General features: G+C 42.9%; 1 protein-coding gene across 1 annotated transcript in view; it reads left to right on the forward strand.

The window, feature by feature from the left end:
• The window catches only part of UBTD2 (ubiquitin domain containing 2), a 42,175-nt gene that overhangs the window by 21,630 nt on the left and 8,136 nt on the right, over positions 1 to 12,409 (forward strand). Inside the window, exon 2 of the mRNA XM_015876283.3 lies at positions 497 to 733. Within this exon, the coding sequence (XP_015731769.1) occupies positions 497 to 733 (237 nt within the window). The remainder of the gene's footprint in view (positions 1 to 496; positions 734 to 12,409) is intronic.

Raw genomic sequence — 12,409 nt, forward strand, 5'->3', positions numbered from 1 at the left:
CAAATGATGGGTTATTTCTGTCACCAGGATGTATTTGGGGCAGATACTAATGACAGAGCCTGTTCTGTGTATAGGAAAGAGGCATTCACTCTGCTCCCAGGCACCTCCAGGCATCTTGCTTGAACAGGAGTTGAAATATCACCTTGCTTGCAGACTCAGACAAACAGGAGAAGGCTCTTAGTGTGCTCTCAGCAGTGCTGTAATTTAAAGAGAGCGCAGGTAGTTTTAATCCACCAACATTAGACCTAAGTGATTATCTTAACTGGCTTTTGCATAAACATAGCTGTAGTTACAATAAACATGAGAGTGTTTGTTTTATTTTGAATGAAGTAACTACTCATTAAAGCTTGACAGAATCCTGGATATTCTTCAGGGATTCAGGGTTGCCCAAAAGCAAGCTTTGTCTTCATAGAATCTTCATAGAATAATCAAGGAATGCTGGAGTAACTTTGTGCTGTTACTCTTCTAAATTTCTCTTTCTCTTTTCACCCCACAGTTGCTCTCGGTCGTAATCAGCCCTTGAAAAAAGAGAAACCGAAATGGAAAAGTGATTACCCCATGACGGACGGACAGCTGCGCAGTAAGAGAGATGAGTTTTGGGACACAGCACCAGCTTTCGAAGGCCGCAAGGAGATTTGGGATGCCCTCAAGGCTGCTGCACATGCTTTTGAGAGCAATGATCATGAACTGGCTCAAGCAATCATTGATGGTGCAAACATAACACTACCACATGGTAGGTTCAGCTGAGATGGATATGGCCTGTGAGAAGCATAAAGGGGAGGTTGAGCTAATGAGTTTTTAATCTAAACGTCATTTGAAGCATGCAACAGATTTAAGTACTCCTATTTCAGCGTGCACGATATCTTTCTATTTGGTGTTTCAGAGCAAAACAATGTTGGTTTGTAGAGGGACCAAGGAAACCTGCCTTTCTGCAATTATCTAAGTGTGAATGTTTGATCTGTTACATTTTATAATGGGCAGGTTATGGGTCTGATCTCTATGATTAACAGTGTTATCTTTCCCTAATCCTTTAGAACACTTGGATGTTCAAAGGTACAATTTTTTCAGTCTGCCTTTGCAAGGCAGTAGCTTTTCTCCTGATCCTGTGGGAGCCTGTGACACTTACATTTGTTCTTAAAGTTTCTTTTCTTGAGAGTATGAAGAACCAAATTCTCGGTGCTGGTAACCTGCTGTAAGCTCTTGTGCGAGATGCACTGTAAGCACTCAGCATTTCAGTTGTTTTCCCTTTCACGATGTTGTACCTTATTCTGGTTTTTATCAGGTTCTGTTCTTAATCACTCTGCCCCTCTGAATAGAATCACTTCCCTTTATGCCAAATACAAATATGGAAGAGAGAAAATGGGGGATGGGGAGTGGTTAATAAAGAGGTTTATACCCAAAAATGAGCTGTTGCCCCAGACACATGGAACTAAATGGTTTATAAACAACACAGTATATATGCTGTCTTGGGTCTACTGGGAAGAGGAAAAAGCTAATTTAGAAGATCTTATACCTTACTTTCTGTGCTAATTAATCTTCATGAAGTTGGCTACTCATGTAACTACTTCATTTGTTTTAAATCCTTTTATTGGTGCTGTTCAGGATCTCGGTTTCTTTAAGAAGTCACTGTTTATCTTGCATTTCCTTGAGTTTAAGTGGTCCGGCTATCTTTTTTCCATATAGAAGCATGAAACATTACAAGTTGCTGTGCCTTGGGATGATTTTCCCTCTCCTGTTTGGCACTCTGTAACCTAGCTGAGAGGTTGGAAAGTTTCAGGGCTGCAATATGACCTGTCTTTTCCATAATTCATGGGCTGTGCATTGTAGTCCTCTGGAACGTTGTTTGTTTTCAAGGAGGTTTGCATTTTGTTGGCTTGATTGATAGCTTTGAGGGCAGTTACATGTATGGGAATGATTTCTGTTGTCAATTGTTTTCAGAACCTGCCAATGCTGAGGAAATCTCATTTCTTCTTATATAAACCTGCTACAGTTCTGTCAATAATTAGTCCTAATCAATTGGAGAAAGAAAAGTAATTCCATTCCTTACAAGCTGGTGTGATTTTCAAAAGATAGACTTGTTTCTCTAAAGTGGAACTGATGTTAGTCTCTCTCTGAACACTTGCTCTGCAGAGAGGGTCTGTTGCTGGTTATGACTGTACGCCAGACTGACAGAAACATAATTGTTTTAGAAAACGATAATCTGAATCACAGAGAATGCTTCTGTGGAGAGAGGGTATTATTTGTGTAATGCGGCTCTGGAATTTGACAAGACCCTGATAATGAGCTATTTTGACAGCATTAGAATACGTATTCAGTTTAAATGTTGCACAAGTGTACATGTGAACAGCACTTCCAGGGGAAATGTTAAATTCATGGCATCCAGTCATGCAGAGAAGCTGCTCGACACGTTAGGGCTCGGCTTCCACCCGTCAGAGTGGCACAACAGCTTGTAATTGAGGAGGAGGATTTTATTCAAATGGGAAAGTTTCAGCAGTTCAGCTCTGAAGAGAGCGTCTGGATTCTGAGATGGTGTCACTTGTGTGTCCTTCACCTCCAAGGAGAGAGGTTGCACTGTGTGAAGTTACCATATTTTGAATGACTGAATTTCTTGAATAACTGCTTGCTGTGCCCAGTCAGAGTTTCAGGCGTTAAGTCCCAGTGCTTTCTGGTTGCAAGCAAACTAGGCAGAGAGCTCACTTCTCTTCTCTGGGCAGTCTGAGGAATTTAGGATGAATGCTTTGCCCTGGAAACGAGCCCTTTCACTGTCACTGAATCTAATACTTGAGGGGGAAAGAAGTGTGTGCACCGTGAAGTTTTGGCTCTTCAGCAGACAGTGTGCTCAGGATACTGCCTACTGCTGACAGACTGCAGTCTGCTTTCTGAGGCCCACATGCAGAATATTCTGAATATTTCAGAAATAAGCCAGGAATCAAGCTCGTATTAGAGCATCTGTTGCCTATGCAGACCTGGCCTTTGGTCAGGTTCCAAACACAGAGAACATTTTGAGCATTTATCCAAAATGCTGAGAGCAGTGCAGTGATTTTGTACGCGCAACATTGAGTTACTTGCTTTTTATCCATCTTTCTGCTTGTGACACTTGTCTCATGCATCAGCTGCTTGCATAGTTTTCTGTTGTGTGACCTTTCAACTACAGAGGAAGCAACTTCGTGTAGGAACTCAAGTGCTTCTTAGTCAGCAGGCACTGTTGGTGTCGTGCATGAACAGATGATGAATGAAAGCCTTCCATCTGCAGGGCTCCTGTTGTCACCTGAGCTTGTCTCCAGGTAGGTAGGACAAACAAACTGCCTGTGTTCCAAGTGACACCAGAACTCTTCACATTTTTGTTTACAAGAACTCAAGTTGTGCAAAATTTAAGAAGAAGGGATCTGTTAAAGCTGATGAGGAGCCTGGCTGAATGCTTGTAGGGCTTCCTGAGAGAAGTTATATACATACCAACCTGATTTGTCTTCAAGTCCATCACAAACCCTGATAGGATCTGCCCAGGAGTGCCAGTGTCTTGTTGGAGCTTAGCTTTTGCTTCTTCACATGAGAGGAAAATAGGAAATTGGCTGCCAAGACTGTGCATAAAAATATTGTATTTCCTCGAGGAAAGCAAGTATTTAGGAAGATGGAGTGTAGGAATCACGTCGAGAGTTATTTTTTCTGAGTTTGACAGCGTAGTTCTGGTAATTCAGTACATGGAAATCTGTATTTGTGGTGGGTCTTTTTTAACAGATGGAGATGAGACATCGTTCTTTGATTTCATAGCTCACCAAAGAGTGTCAGTTCCTAAAGGGAACTATGTTACAAGCACCAAGAAAGATAAATATATTCAGTGAAAAAAAAATAGAATGATGCAGTACATTAATGCCTATGGCATTTCCTCTCCTTTCTGCGTACAGCTGAGGCTTAAAAAAGTACCACTGCAACAGAGCAGCATAGCCGTGCCTCTGCATTTTGCCTCTCCCTGTGTGTTAAGTTACAAGCTGTGTGCCACAGAGGAGTGGAAAGAGGGGCTAATAGCAAGGAGTGGTGGTGGTCAGGAGCTGCGGATGCTAAGCTGCAGGAGGGGAGTTGCTCTTTCATTCCAAAAACATAAAGGGAAGGGCGGAGGAAATGCATCTTTTAACATTGCATTCATCATTTTCTCACCTGGGTGAGGAAAAAATCAAAACCAATGTAGTTTTTTCTAACGGATGCCTTCTGCTGCCTTCTGCAGTTAAAAATAGCACCTAAGTATTAAATAAATAAATAAGCTCGTGGGATGGACTTAGCACTTCTCATCTATCTTGGGTGCCTCTGTGGGATGTATTTAAAAATAGAAATAACATTCTCTCCAATTTATACGATTTTTATGATGTCTTAAAGTGGCACATCCTCAATATTTTATTAATGAACCCATTTAAGTTTAATGAATGCTTTTACATACTTCTCAGCTACCAAAAAAGAAATGTTAGAAAGCGTTCTGCTTTATTAGGGTCTGCACCAAACATTAGAGTAGAGCTGAACTTATCCTGAAAGTAGTTAATTTTAATGGGAATCTGTCTGGGGTTAAGTGGTTACTATGCTACGGTAGCCTTGAATTTAGCTTGTTTAATACTGCCTGAACTATAAAGGTCTCCTCTGTTAAGGCTTTGTGCTCAGGAGCATTCAGCAGTGCAGCTCACAGTGTGCTTGCTCAGTTAGCAGTGCTGGCTCTGTGTGTGCAAGCAGAACTGTCACACTGACTGTGTGTAACGCTTGAGGTCATGAGAAGTGGGGATGTATTTACCTGAAGTGCTGGGGAAAAGTAGGTGAAATCACTGAGATGTTCTAGCAGTGGGCAGAGCACCTTCTTCTCCTTCAGGTGATGTCTGGGCCTGAAGTCCTGCATATCAGGAGGTGATCACAGGGGGCTCAACACACCATCAGGATGCATGTGCCCTTCACTGATTGTTTGCTTAACATACATAGCCAGAACGATGGCAGCAATCACTAGCTTTATTTTATCCAGAAACTTGCCCTTTCTAATGTTGAAAACTGCTCCATTTCTATTTATAAATGAAGGCTTTCATGCTGTTGGATGAGTCTTTGAGAGTACAAGGTGAAGGGGAGAAGAGGGGCAATGGCTGAACGTGATCAAACAGTATATTATATTATATTGGGCAAGTGGGAGAGCAGCCTGTGGTCTGTTTGTGTTTGGCAGAGTGTCAGTGCTGCTTTTAGTGCTGATTGCACTTATGACACTGAAAGTCCCAAGGAGGTTGTTCTGTTACATAAGTAAATCACTGGGAGAGCTTCTGTTGTCTGCTGAGGTGGGTGTTGCACATTCCTCACCAGTCTTGCAGTAAACTGTAAGAATCAAAGCGTTTTGGGGAGTGCTGTTACTGAAGAGGAACCAGTTGGCTCCCTGTGCTGATGGAGATAAGGTACCCAAGTACTTCTAGGGCTGTGTCAGCACTTACTGCCTGTGCTGCTGGGTGTTAATTTAATGAAAGGAATTACATATCACAGACACGATCTTCTTTGTATTAAAGCCAAATCCTATATCAGAAGAGGGCTTCTTTATGCCATACAGAGAGAAGGCAGACTTTTTTCCTAAGCACTGTTGGAGCATCATCTCAAGTTCAAGTGATCAGATATGAAATTTGTTCTGCTTTATACCTGGTACATCATTTTCTAGGAAATACATCTGCGATGCTGTTTTCCCTACTCAATGGGGATAGCTGCCAATAGATACTTGTGTCTAGAGAGTTGTCTGGCAAAAGGAAAAGAACTGCTTAATTTTTGCCCTGGATCCATGTGAAATTTAAGAAGATAAATAAGTAACTGTACCATTGATTTCACCTTCTGTCGTCCTTTGAAAAGGAATTAAGTACAGATGCAAACTGCACAATGCCATTTCAGTTCCTCCAACCTGAAACTACAGTGCATTATTTCAGTTCCTGGATGCTCAAAGCATTTGTTTACCTTCACACTGAAAAAGGGCAAGTGCTCAGCATTCATTTATAGACTACAGCGCCGAAGAAACACTTTCAGGTAACTTCTTCAGAGCTGGTAGTTGAAAGCTTTGGAGAAACCTTTGATTTGATTTCTGTGTTTAAGTGGAGCTCTGAATTCTTAAGCTCTTGAGTACTTTACCCATTTCCCTTTTGAAAACCTTCTAGCAGAGAGGAGCATGGAGTTAATGTGAATAACACAACCCTGCATTGACCTGGAATCTCCCAGCCAATTGTTTCTACTCTTCAGTTCCCTTATCTCCCGTGTTAGCTCCAGGTCTTGCTACAGAAGGACTCATGCAAGCGTGTGAAGGTGGCTATGAGACACACTGGGAAAGCCTTGATTTTATGTGAAGTGATATACAAGATTGTTTTCCTAAATAGTAAAGTTAGCTGCTGGTATTTTTTTGTTTGTTTGATATAATTCCTTAGATTGTACTTAAGTCAGAGGAGGGATGTGAGGAAGCAGAGTGTCAGTTCTGTACAGTAAGATGGAGCTGCTGGTTTGCCATGTCCTCATCCTGAGAGCTTTTCATACTTTGGAGGGGAGAGTGTGTATCTTAGCAGGCCAAGAGCTGAGAACTGATTACTTCAGCAGGGTGTATGCCCATAATTTTCTTTATATACAGGAGAAACATTCACTCTCAAATCAAGAGAGCAAGGGTGAAGTGGAAGCATTGGCTTCCCAAAAGCGGTCATGGCTGAGGATCCTGAGAGCTTTAAGCAGCACATAGACCTGAGCACATACTATGTGCTGTATGGAAAGCTGAGCACAGAGACATTTGAGCAAGAATGAGAGGAAAAGACAATAGCAAATCAATGAGGCAATTAAAGATAATCATTGGAATTGGGTTAGCACATCATTACCACAAGGGCTTTTATTTTAATAGTGCACCTCCTTCTTTTATTCTGATTTTGTTTCCCATCTGATTTCCAGACCAATGTGTAGGATGGCATTTTGCAATTGCTTCAAGCTAACAAGCTGGGTCAGTACCCAGATCCCTCCTCCTAGGGATGGCTTTCATTCCCTTACCTCCTTATGGTGAGTGCTTGGCACTGCGATTTACCTGCAGCAGCTTTTCATCACTCGTGTTTTCACTATTAATCATTCGCTGCTGTTTCTGGTGAGGTGTGTTGGTCACTGAGGTGCCTGTTGGATTGGGAACTTCACACAACTCCTAACCTTGAAACAGAAGATATTTTCTCAAAAACCCCTCGAGTCCTGAGTTACAACTTAGGTGATGCTTTCTGTCATGACTGCCGTGATTAACGCTTCTAAAATAGATGCAAACATCCTGTCTGAAGGGTGCTGGATTTCCGTGTTTTCTTCATAGGGAATTTTGAAGCAAATCATCAGGATGTGAAGCAGTTGTGAGTGACTGAAATATTTATAAATCTAAGTGCAGGTTAGAAATGATCAACCCTTCAAATAGAAACCCACTTTACAGCTACATCCTACAGTTGTTTTCTTTAAGTATTTTTAACTTGTGCTCTTGTTCTCTGAAAGGTATTTTGAGGAGTTTCATCAACATAATTGCTTGGACTCCTCTCAAGTCTCTTCCCCTGGTAGCAGATGCCCGTCTGTTTCCTGTCTTTGGTTTTAGTTTGCCTTTTCTGCTGTGCTGAGGATGACTGCACAACACTGTTCTCAAAACTGCAGCTTGTTTGTTTGTTTCTTTTTACCATTAATGTGTGATCAGGAAAGTACAGCAAACCCCTTTGAGGAAAGCACAGAGCATTTTGCCCATGGGTTTGTACACCTGGAGCACACTGTCTCCTTGGAAGCTTGGGCAGATAAATGAGGGGTCCCTTTCCATGCCATGGGTGCACTCTGCTTCTCTTCTATGATATCCACTGGACAGTGGTCAGGAAGTTTGTCATCATTCTCTATTTTGGCTTCAGGTGTCTGAGTAGGACTACAGTGGTACCTTTTCTCCCAAGGCAGTTATGTCCCACAGTGTATGAGTAGCTGGAGAAGCCACCTTGTATTTCAACTTTCTGGGGCCAAGTGATGACCGAGGGAGGTGCTCCTTGGTGTGTTACACAGCAGCACAGCACTCACAAGCCTATGGATGTGTCAAAAGGAGATGTTCTAATACTTGTGATCTTCTACATCCTCTTTCAATCAATTCCCCAAGGTGGTAATTTCAAGTCATTGCAGCATTTCAGTGAGAGGGCAATACAGCTTTAACATTCAGTCTTCTACATTTATTCTTAATCAATACATTTTCTTTTTTTATTATAAATAGTTCTAGAGGAACAGCATCTTAGAGGTGAAGAGGATATTAGATAAAACAAACTGTTCAGCAGACTTGCCTCAGATCTTTCCTGTAACCTTGTTTAATTGTCCTCCTGCCCTTTCTAAATAGTCCTTTGGTTGTAACCTTCATCTTATTTTAGGATGTAGATACTAATGTGGGGTTGTGTCAGCATGCTTGACCTCTCTGAAGCCTTTAACATTTTTCCTGCTTATCCTTGGAGGCTGAGCATGCAAATGAATGGCTCCTGTGCTCATTAACTTGGCTTTGAATGTTGACTCAGGGATGTGAGCGAACAGTATTCCAGGGCAAACTTGTCTAGGTTATTCTGTGCTTTCTTTCCATCCCCTGCTACATGCAGATGAGGGGTAGTGTTGTTTAGCCTTAGCAAGCAGAAATTTTGTGTGTGTTCATCTCTCATTGCAAACAGCTGTGGGACTTCAGTGCACTGCATAAAAGCCTGCATTCACGTTTATGTTAGCCTATAGGGTTGTCTCCCCTGCTATGTTAGCTCAGGCTATAATAAGTACTGTCTTGAGCCAAATTTCCATCCATGTCCACTTCAGACTAAACCAAGTCTCAAATATCATTTTGCTGCCCAGGGAGGGCATTGTAGCTGGCAGGGGATTGCTCAAGGTTAAGCACACTGACACTGGTCATGCAGGGATGAGGTGGCTCGAGTTACAGCAGTCACTAGTTGCTGTTTGAACCTCCCTGTGTGCAGCAGTACTTCTTTCCCTGGCCAGCCTGTGCTTCCTTAAGCAAAAGGACATGCTGCATCTTGGGGTGGGGATGTGAGCGAGTCCAGAGTAGAACAAGCAGAAAGGACACGTGGATCGTACCTAATGAGATCAATCCCAAGCAAAGGTAAAGTTGTCTCTGCCTTTATGTATTACTTGGAAGGGACCACAGCCGGCCCTTGCATATTTGCTGGATGCTGAAGTAGTCAGTAGTATTGATCGACAGCGTCCTGCTGATCTCAGCTAAAGGAAAATCCTTTTAAAGTGAAATGTGGATAGACAGCAGTTACCTTGTCTTGCAGGAGTAACAGCAAATAGCAAAGTGTTTGTCATGGTACGAAAGTGGGGTTGAATAGCTGTGTTCGGTGTATCGTTACTGTGCAGTGTCCTGTTGGAATGGACAAAGGCTTTTTTTTTCCCAGCAAACCTAAAGCAGCGCCCACAGAACACATCACTGTTCATAGGTTGATGACATCCTTTTGTAAATGTAGGGATTTAGTTTAAGCTCAACACAATTTCTCCAGTCTAAATGGCATCTTCTGCTTGTGAATAATGAAGCGTCTGCACCCCAAGGGTTGGTACGCTGTGCTTTGTGGTGACCTTTCTGCTGCATCACGGTCAAACATCCATGAGTTCTACATTGGAAGGAGACTTACACAAGTCTGTATCTGGAGAACAGAGCAAGAACTTTGCGTAAGACCTTGTTGGCAAGAAAAACCTTTAACAGTTGTATAAAATGCTGTTAATAACCTCCCATCTAGTATTCCGTTTTAACCGCTTTAGTTATAGGGTTTTTATGCTGAGTGCTAAGTATTCCCTGCTGGCAGAGTACTTATCAATTCAGTGGTTGTAAAGGCAGTGACAACTTTTGTGACTGAGTTCTGCTTCTGTGCATCTTCACACTGAACAGACAACCTGGAACCATTGCCTGCCTGGCTGTCTGCGGGGGGGGTGTGATTGGGGTACTGTACTTTTACCCTAGCATCACTTTACCCATTTTCTTTAAAGGGTGTGATGGAGAACAGCAAATGCAAGTGAAAAGGGTATACAAAGGGACTCTTTTACCAAAAAATAGAAATCTGGTTATCCAAGAAGCCTGTCTAGACAGACATCCATTTGAATGAAATGCAAAGCAGGACAGTGCATGAATACTATATTAGTAAAAAAGACTTGTCGTCTTCAAACCCTGATGTAACATTTTGGGGAAGCTGTTACCTTCTTACGATGTTAGATCCAAGTTTTTGGGAGTGCTAGAGCAGTGGCAGAACATATGGTATTGTCAGTATGATCGCTACTGAGCATTAATGCATAATTGACTTTCTTTATCCAGCCTCATTTGGATAAAGGAGTACTCACTGGTGAATGTGTTCTGGAGTTCTTATCAAAACAAAAGTCTGTACAGAAAGGGAAATGGAAACTTACTGTACAGTGCTATGACCAGGTGAAGCACAGCTTTGTATGGTAGCCTTAGGGTAGCTGAAGTTTGCATAGCCTGTGAAAGCATAGTAGGAAGAGGCTGGGGAGGACACTTGTCTGTGTGGCTTGTTATGAAACGCTTCATCCACACCATTAATGATTAGAGCAGGTTTATTGCTCTCCATACGTGATGTAGGGCGCAGGAAAGCCCCCGTTGTTAACTGCTGATCTGTATCTGTGGTTATTAAGTTACATGGGCTTTGGTGTGAAATTGTCGGGTTTTCCTCCTTTTAACTCCTTCCAGTTTGCAGTGGTTGTAGGTGAGGTAGAACAGAGCACTGCATGTTTTCACCTCTTTGTCTCGACCCTGTTCTCTTACTGAGCAGTCACCCTTCACCACTCATGCATGAAGTTGACGTCAGTACACTTTTTTCCCTATAAGATCCTGTGTTTCCCAGCCATGACCTGGAATCAGCTGCTAATGAAGATGAAGAGAAAGCTCAGCTTCTTTGCCTGACTTAATCATCACTCTCTAGGAATTGTACTGTAGCATCCAGAATAGGACCCACTTGTAATGAGTTTTCAGGCGTTTGCGACCTATAATTGTATACAAACCAATAGTCCACAGGTGAGAACTCTGCTCTTGCCAATCTATTCAGCAGTCCAAGCTCAGCTTGGTTTTGGACTGGAGTTTTTCAGTAAGAAAAACAAATGAACCAGCTGTTCCTTGGGCAAACGTGTTATACACAGACATTTAAGCTCCTTAAATAGGCAGTCTCATTGCAGTGCTAGATTTTGTTTTGTGTTGCTTTAATTCCTCTTCCTGCAGCAAGTCTGACTGAGGGATGGGAAGAGGAAGAATCTGCTCTGTTGTTAGGGTTGGGGCATTTCAGAGCAAAAACCTCCCACATGTTGCTGCCCAGGTACTCCGTGCAGGAGTTTATTGAAGACACGTTAGCATCTAGAGAGCTGTTCAGATACTTGAGTATTGGTTGTGTATTTATAGTATTGATGTGCTTGCTCCATCCTCTCCTGGCTGTTTCTGTAAAACCCTTCTGCTGTGATCTTTCACATGAGCAGCGATTGCTTCTCCTCCTGCTGAAGGAGCTGCATCCTTCCTGTGCCTTAACTGGATGCTGGGGGCCCTTGTTGCCTGGGCAACAGGGAAACCTTAAAATTATATATATTCTTTTGCATTCTCTCTGTTTTCTCCTGAGAGCTCAACATTCTTTTCTGTGTCCTTTTGTGCTGAACAACTTCAGTGGCCCAAGCTGGTGCATTATGCAGGAGGGCTCCGAATGTTTCCGACTTACTTTGGCATTACTGGGGGGCTGCAGCTCAGGTGTTTGCTTGCTGTGCTCCATGCAGGGCTCACTGCATGGTCTGGGTGGGAGCTCTGCCTGGCTGCAGTGATGGGAGCAATCCTGCGGGCAACACGCTCGCCTTCTCATCTTCTCTCCAACAATTTGCATTTGCAAGCATTGCTTAAAATAGATCCAAACTCAACGTGCCTTCTGGTAAATGCATTCAGCCTTCCCTTAGCTTTTGGACTCCAACCAATATGACGCTTCTTCACACTCTGCCATTGAGCCATTTACAACATTTTAAGGGTTGTCAGTGGAGCCCGACCCTCTCCAAAAGTCACAGCCAAAGGGCTCACAACCACAGAGCTGTGCTTGTCCCACTCGGCTCCTACAGATGGGTCTGATGTTGGTGCACAGCCATAAAATGAAGGCTCTGCTTGCAGTGGGCTGATTCTGTACCTTAATCCATGTGTCCACTTCACATTCTGCTCCATGTTTTGAATGTAATGTGGCTCAAGAGCCTGGAGTATTTTTACAAACAAGAGAAAAAGAATGGGTGTTTGTTGGCTAGGTTTATGGTTGTTTGTGACATTATGAATTTCTCATAGGCTAATGGTCAGCCTCGGATAGCCACCATCCCTGGAGGTACCCAAAGCTGTGCATGAGGTCCTGCGCACCCTCAGCTGGTGGGGGACAGCCAGCCCACGGCAGGA

The sequence above is a fragment of the Coturnix japonica genome, chromosome 18 (assembly GCF_054131305.1).
Source record: "Coturnix japonica strain WE chromosome 18, WE-NBRP24, whole genome shotgun sequence".
NCBI lineage: Eukaryota > Metazoa > Chordata > Aves > Galliformes > Phasianidae > Coturnix > Coturnix japonica.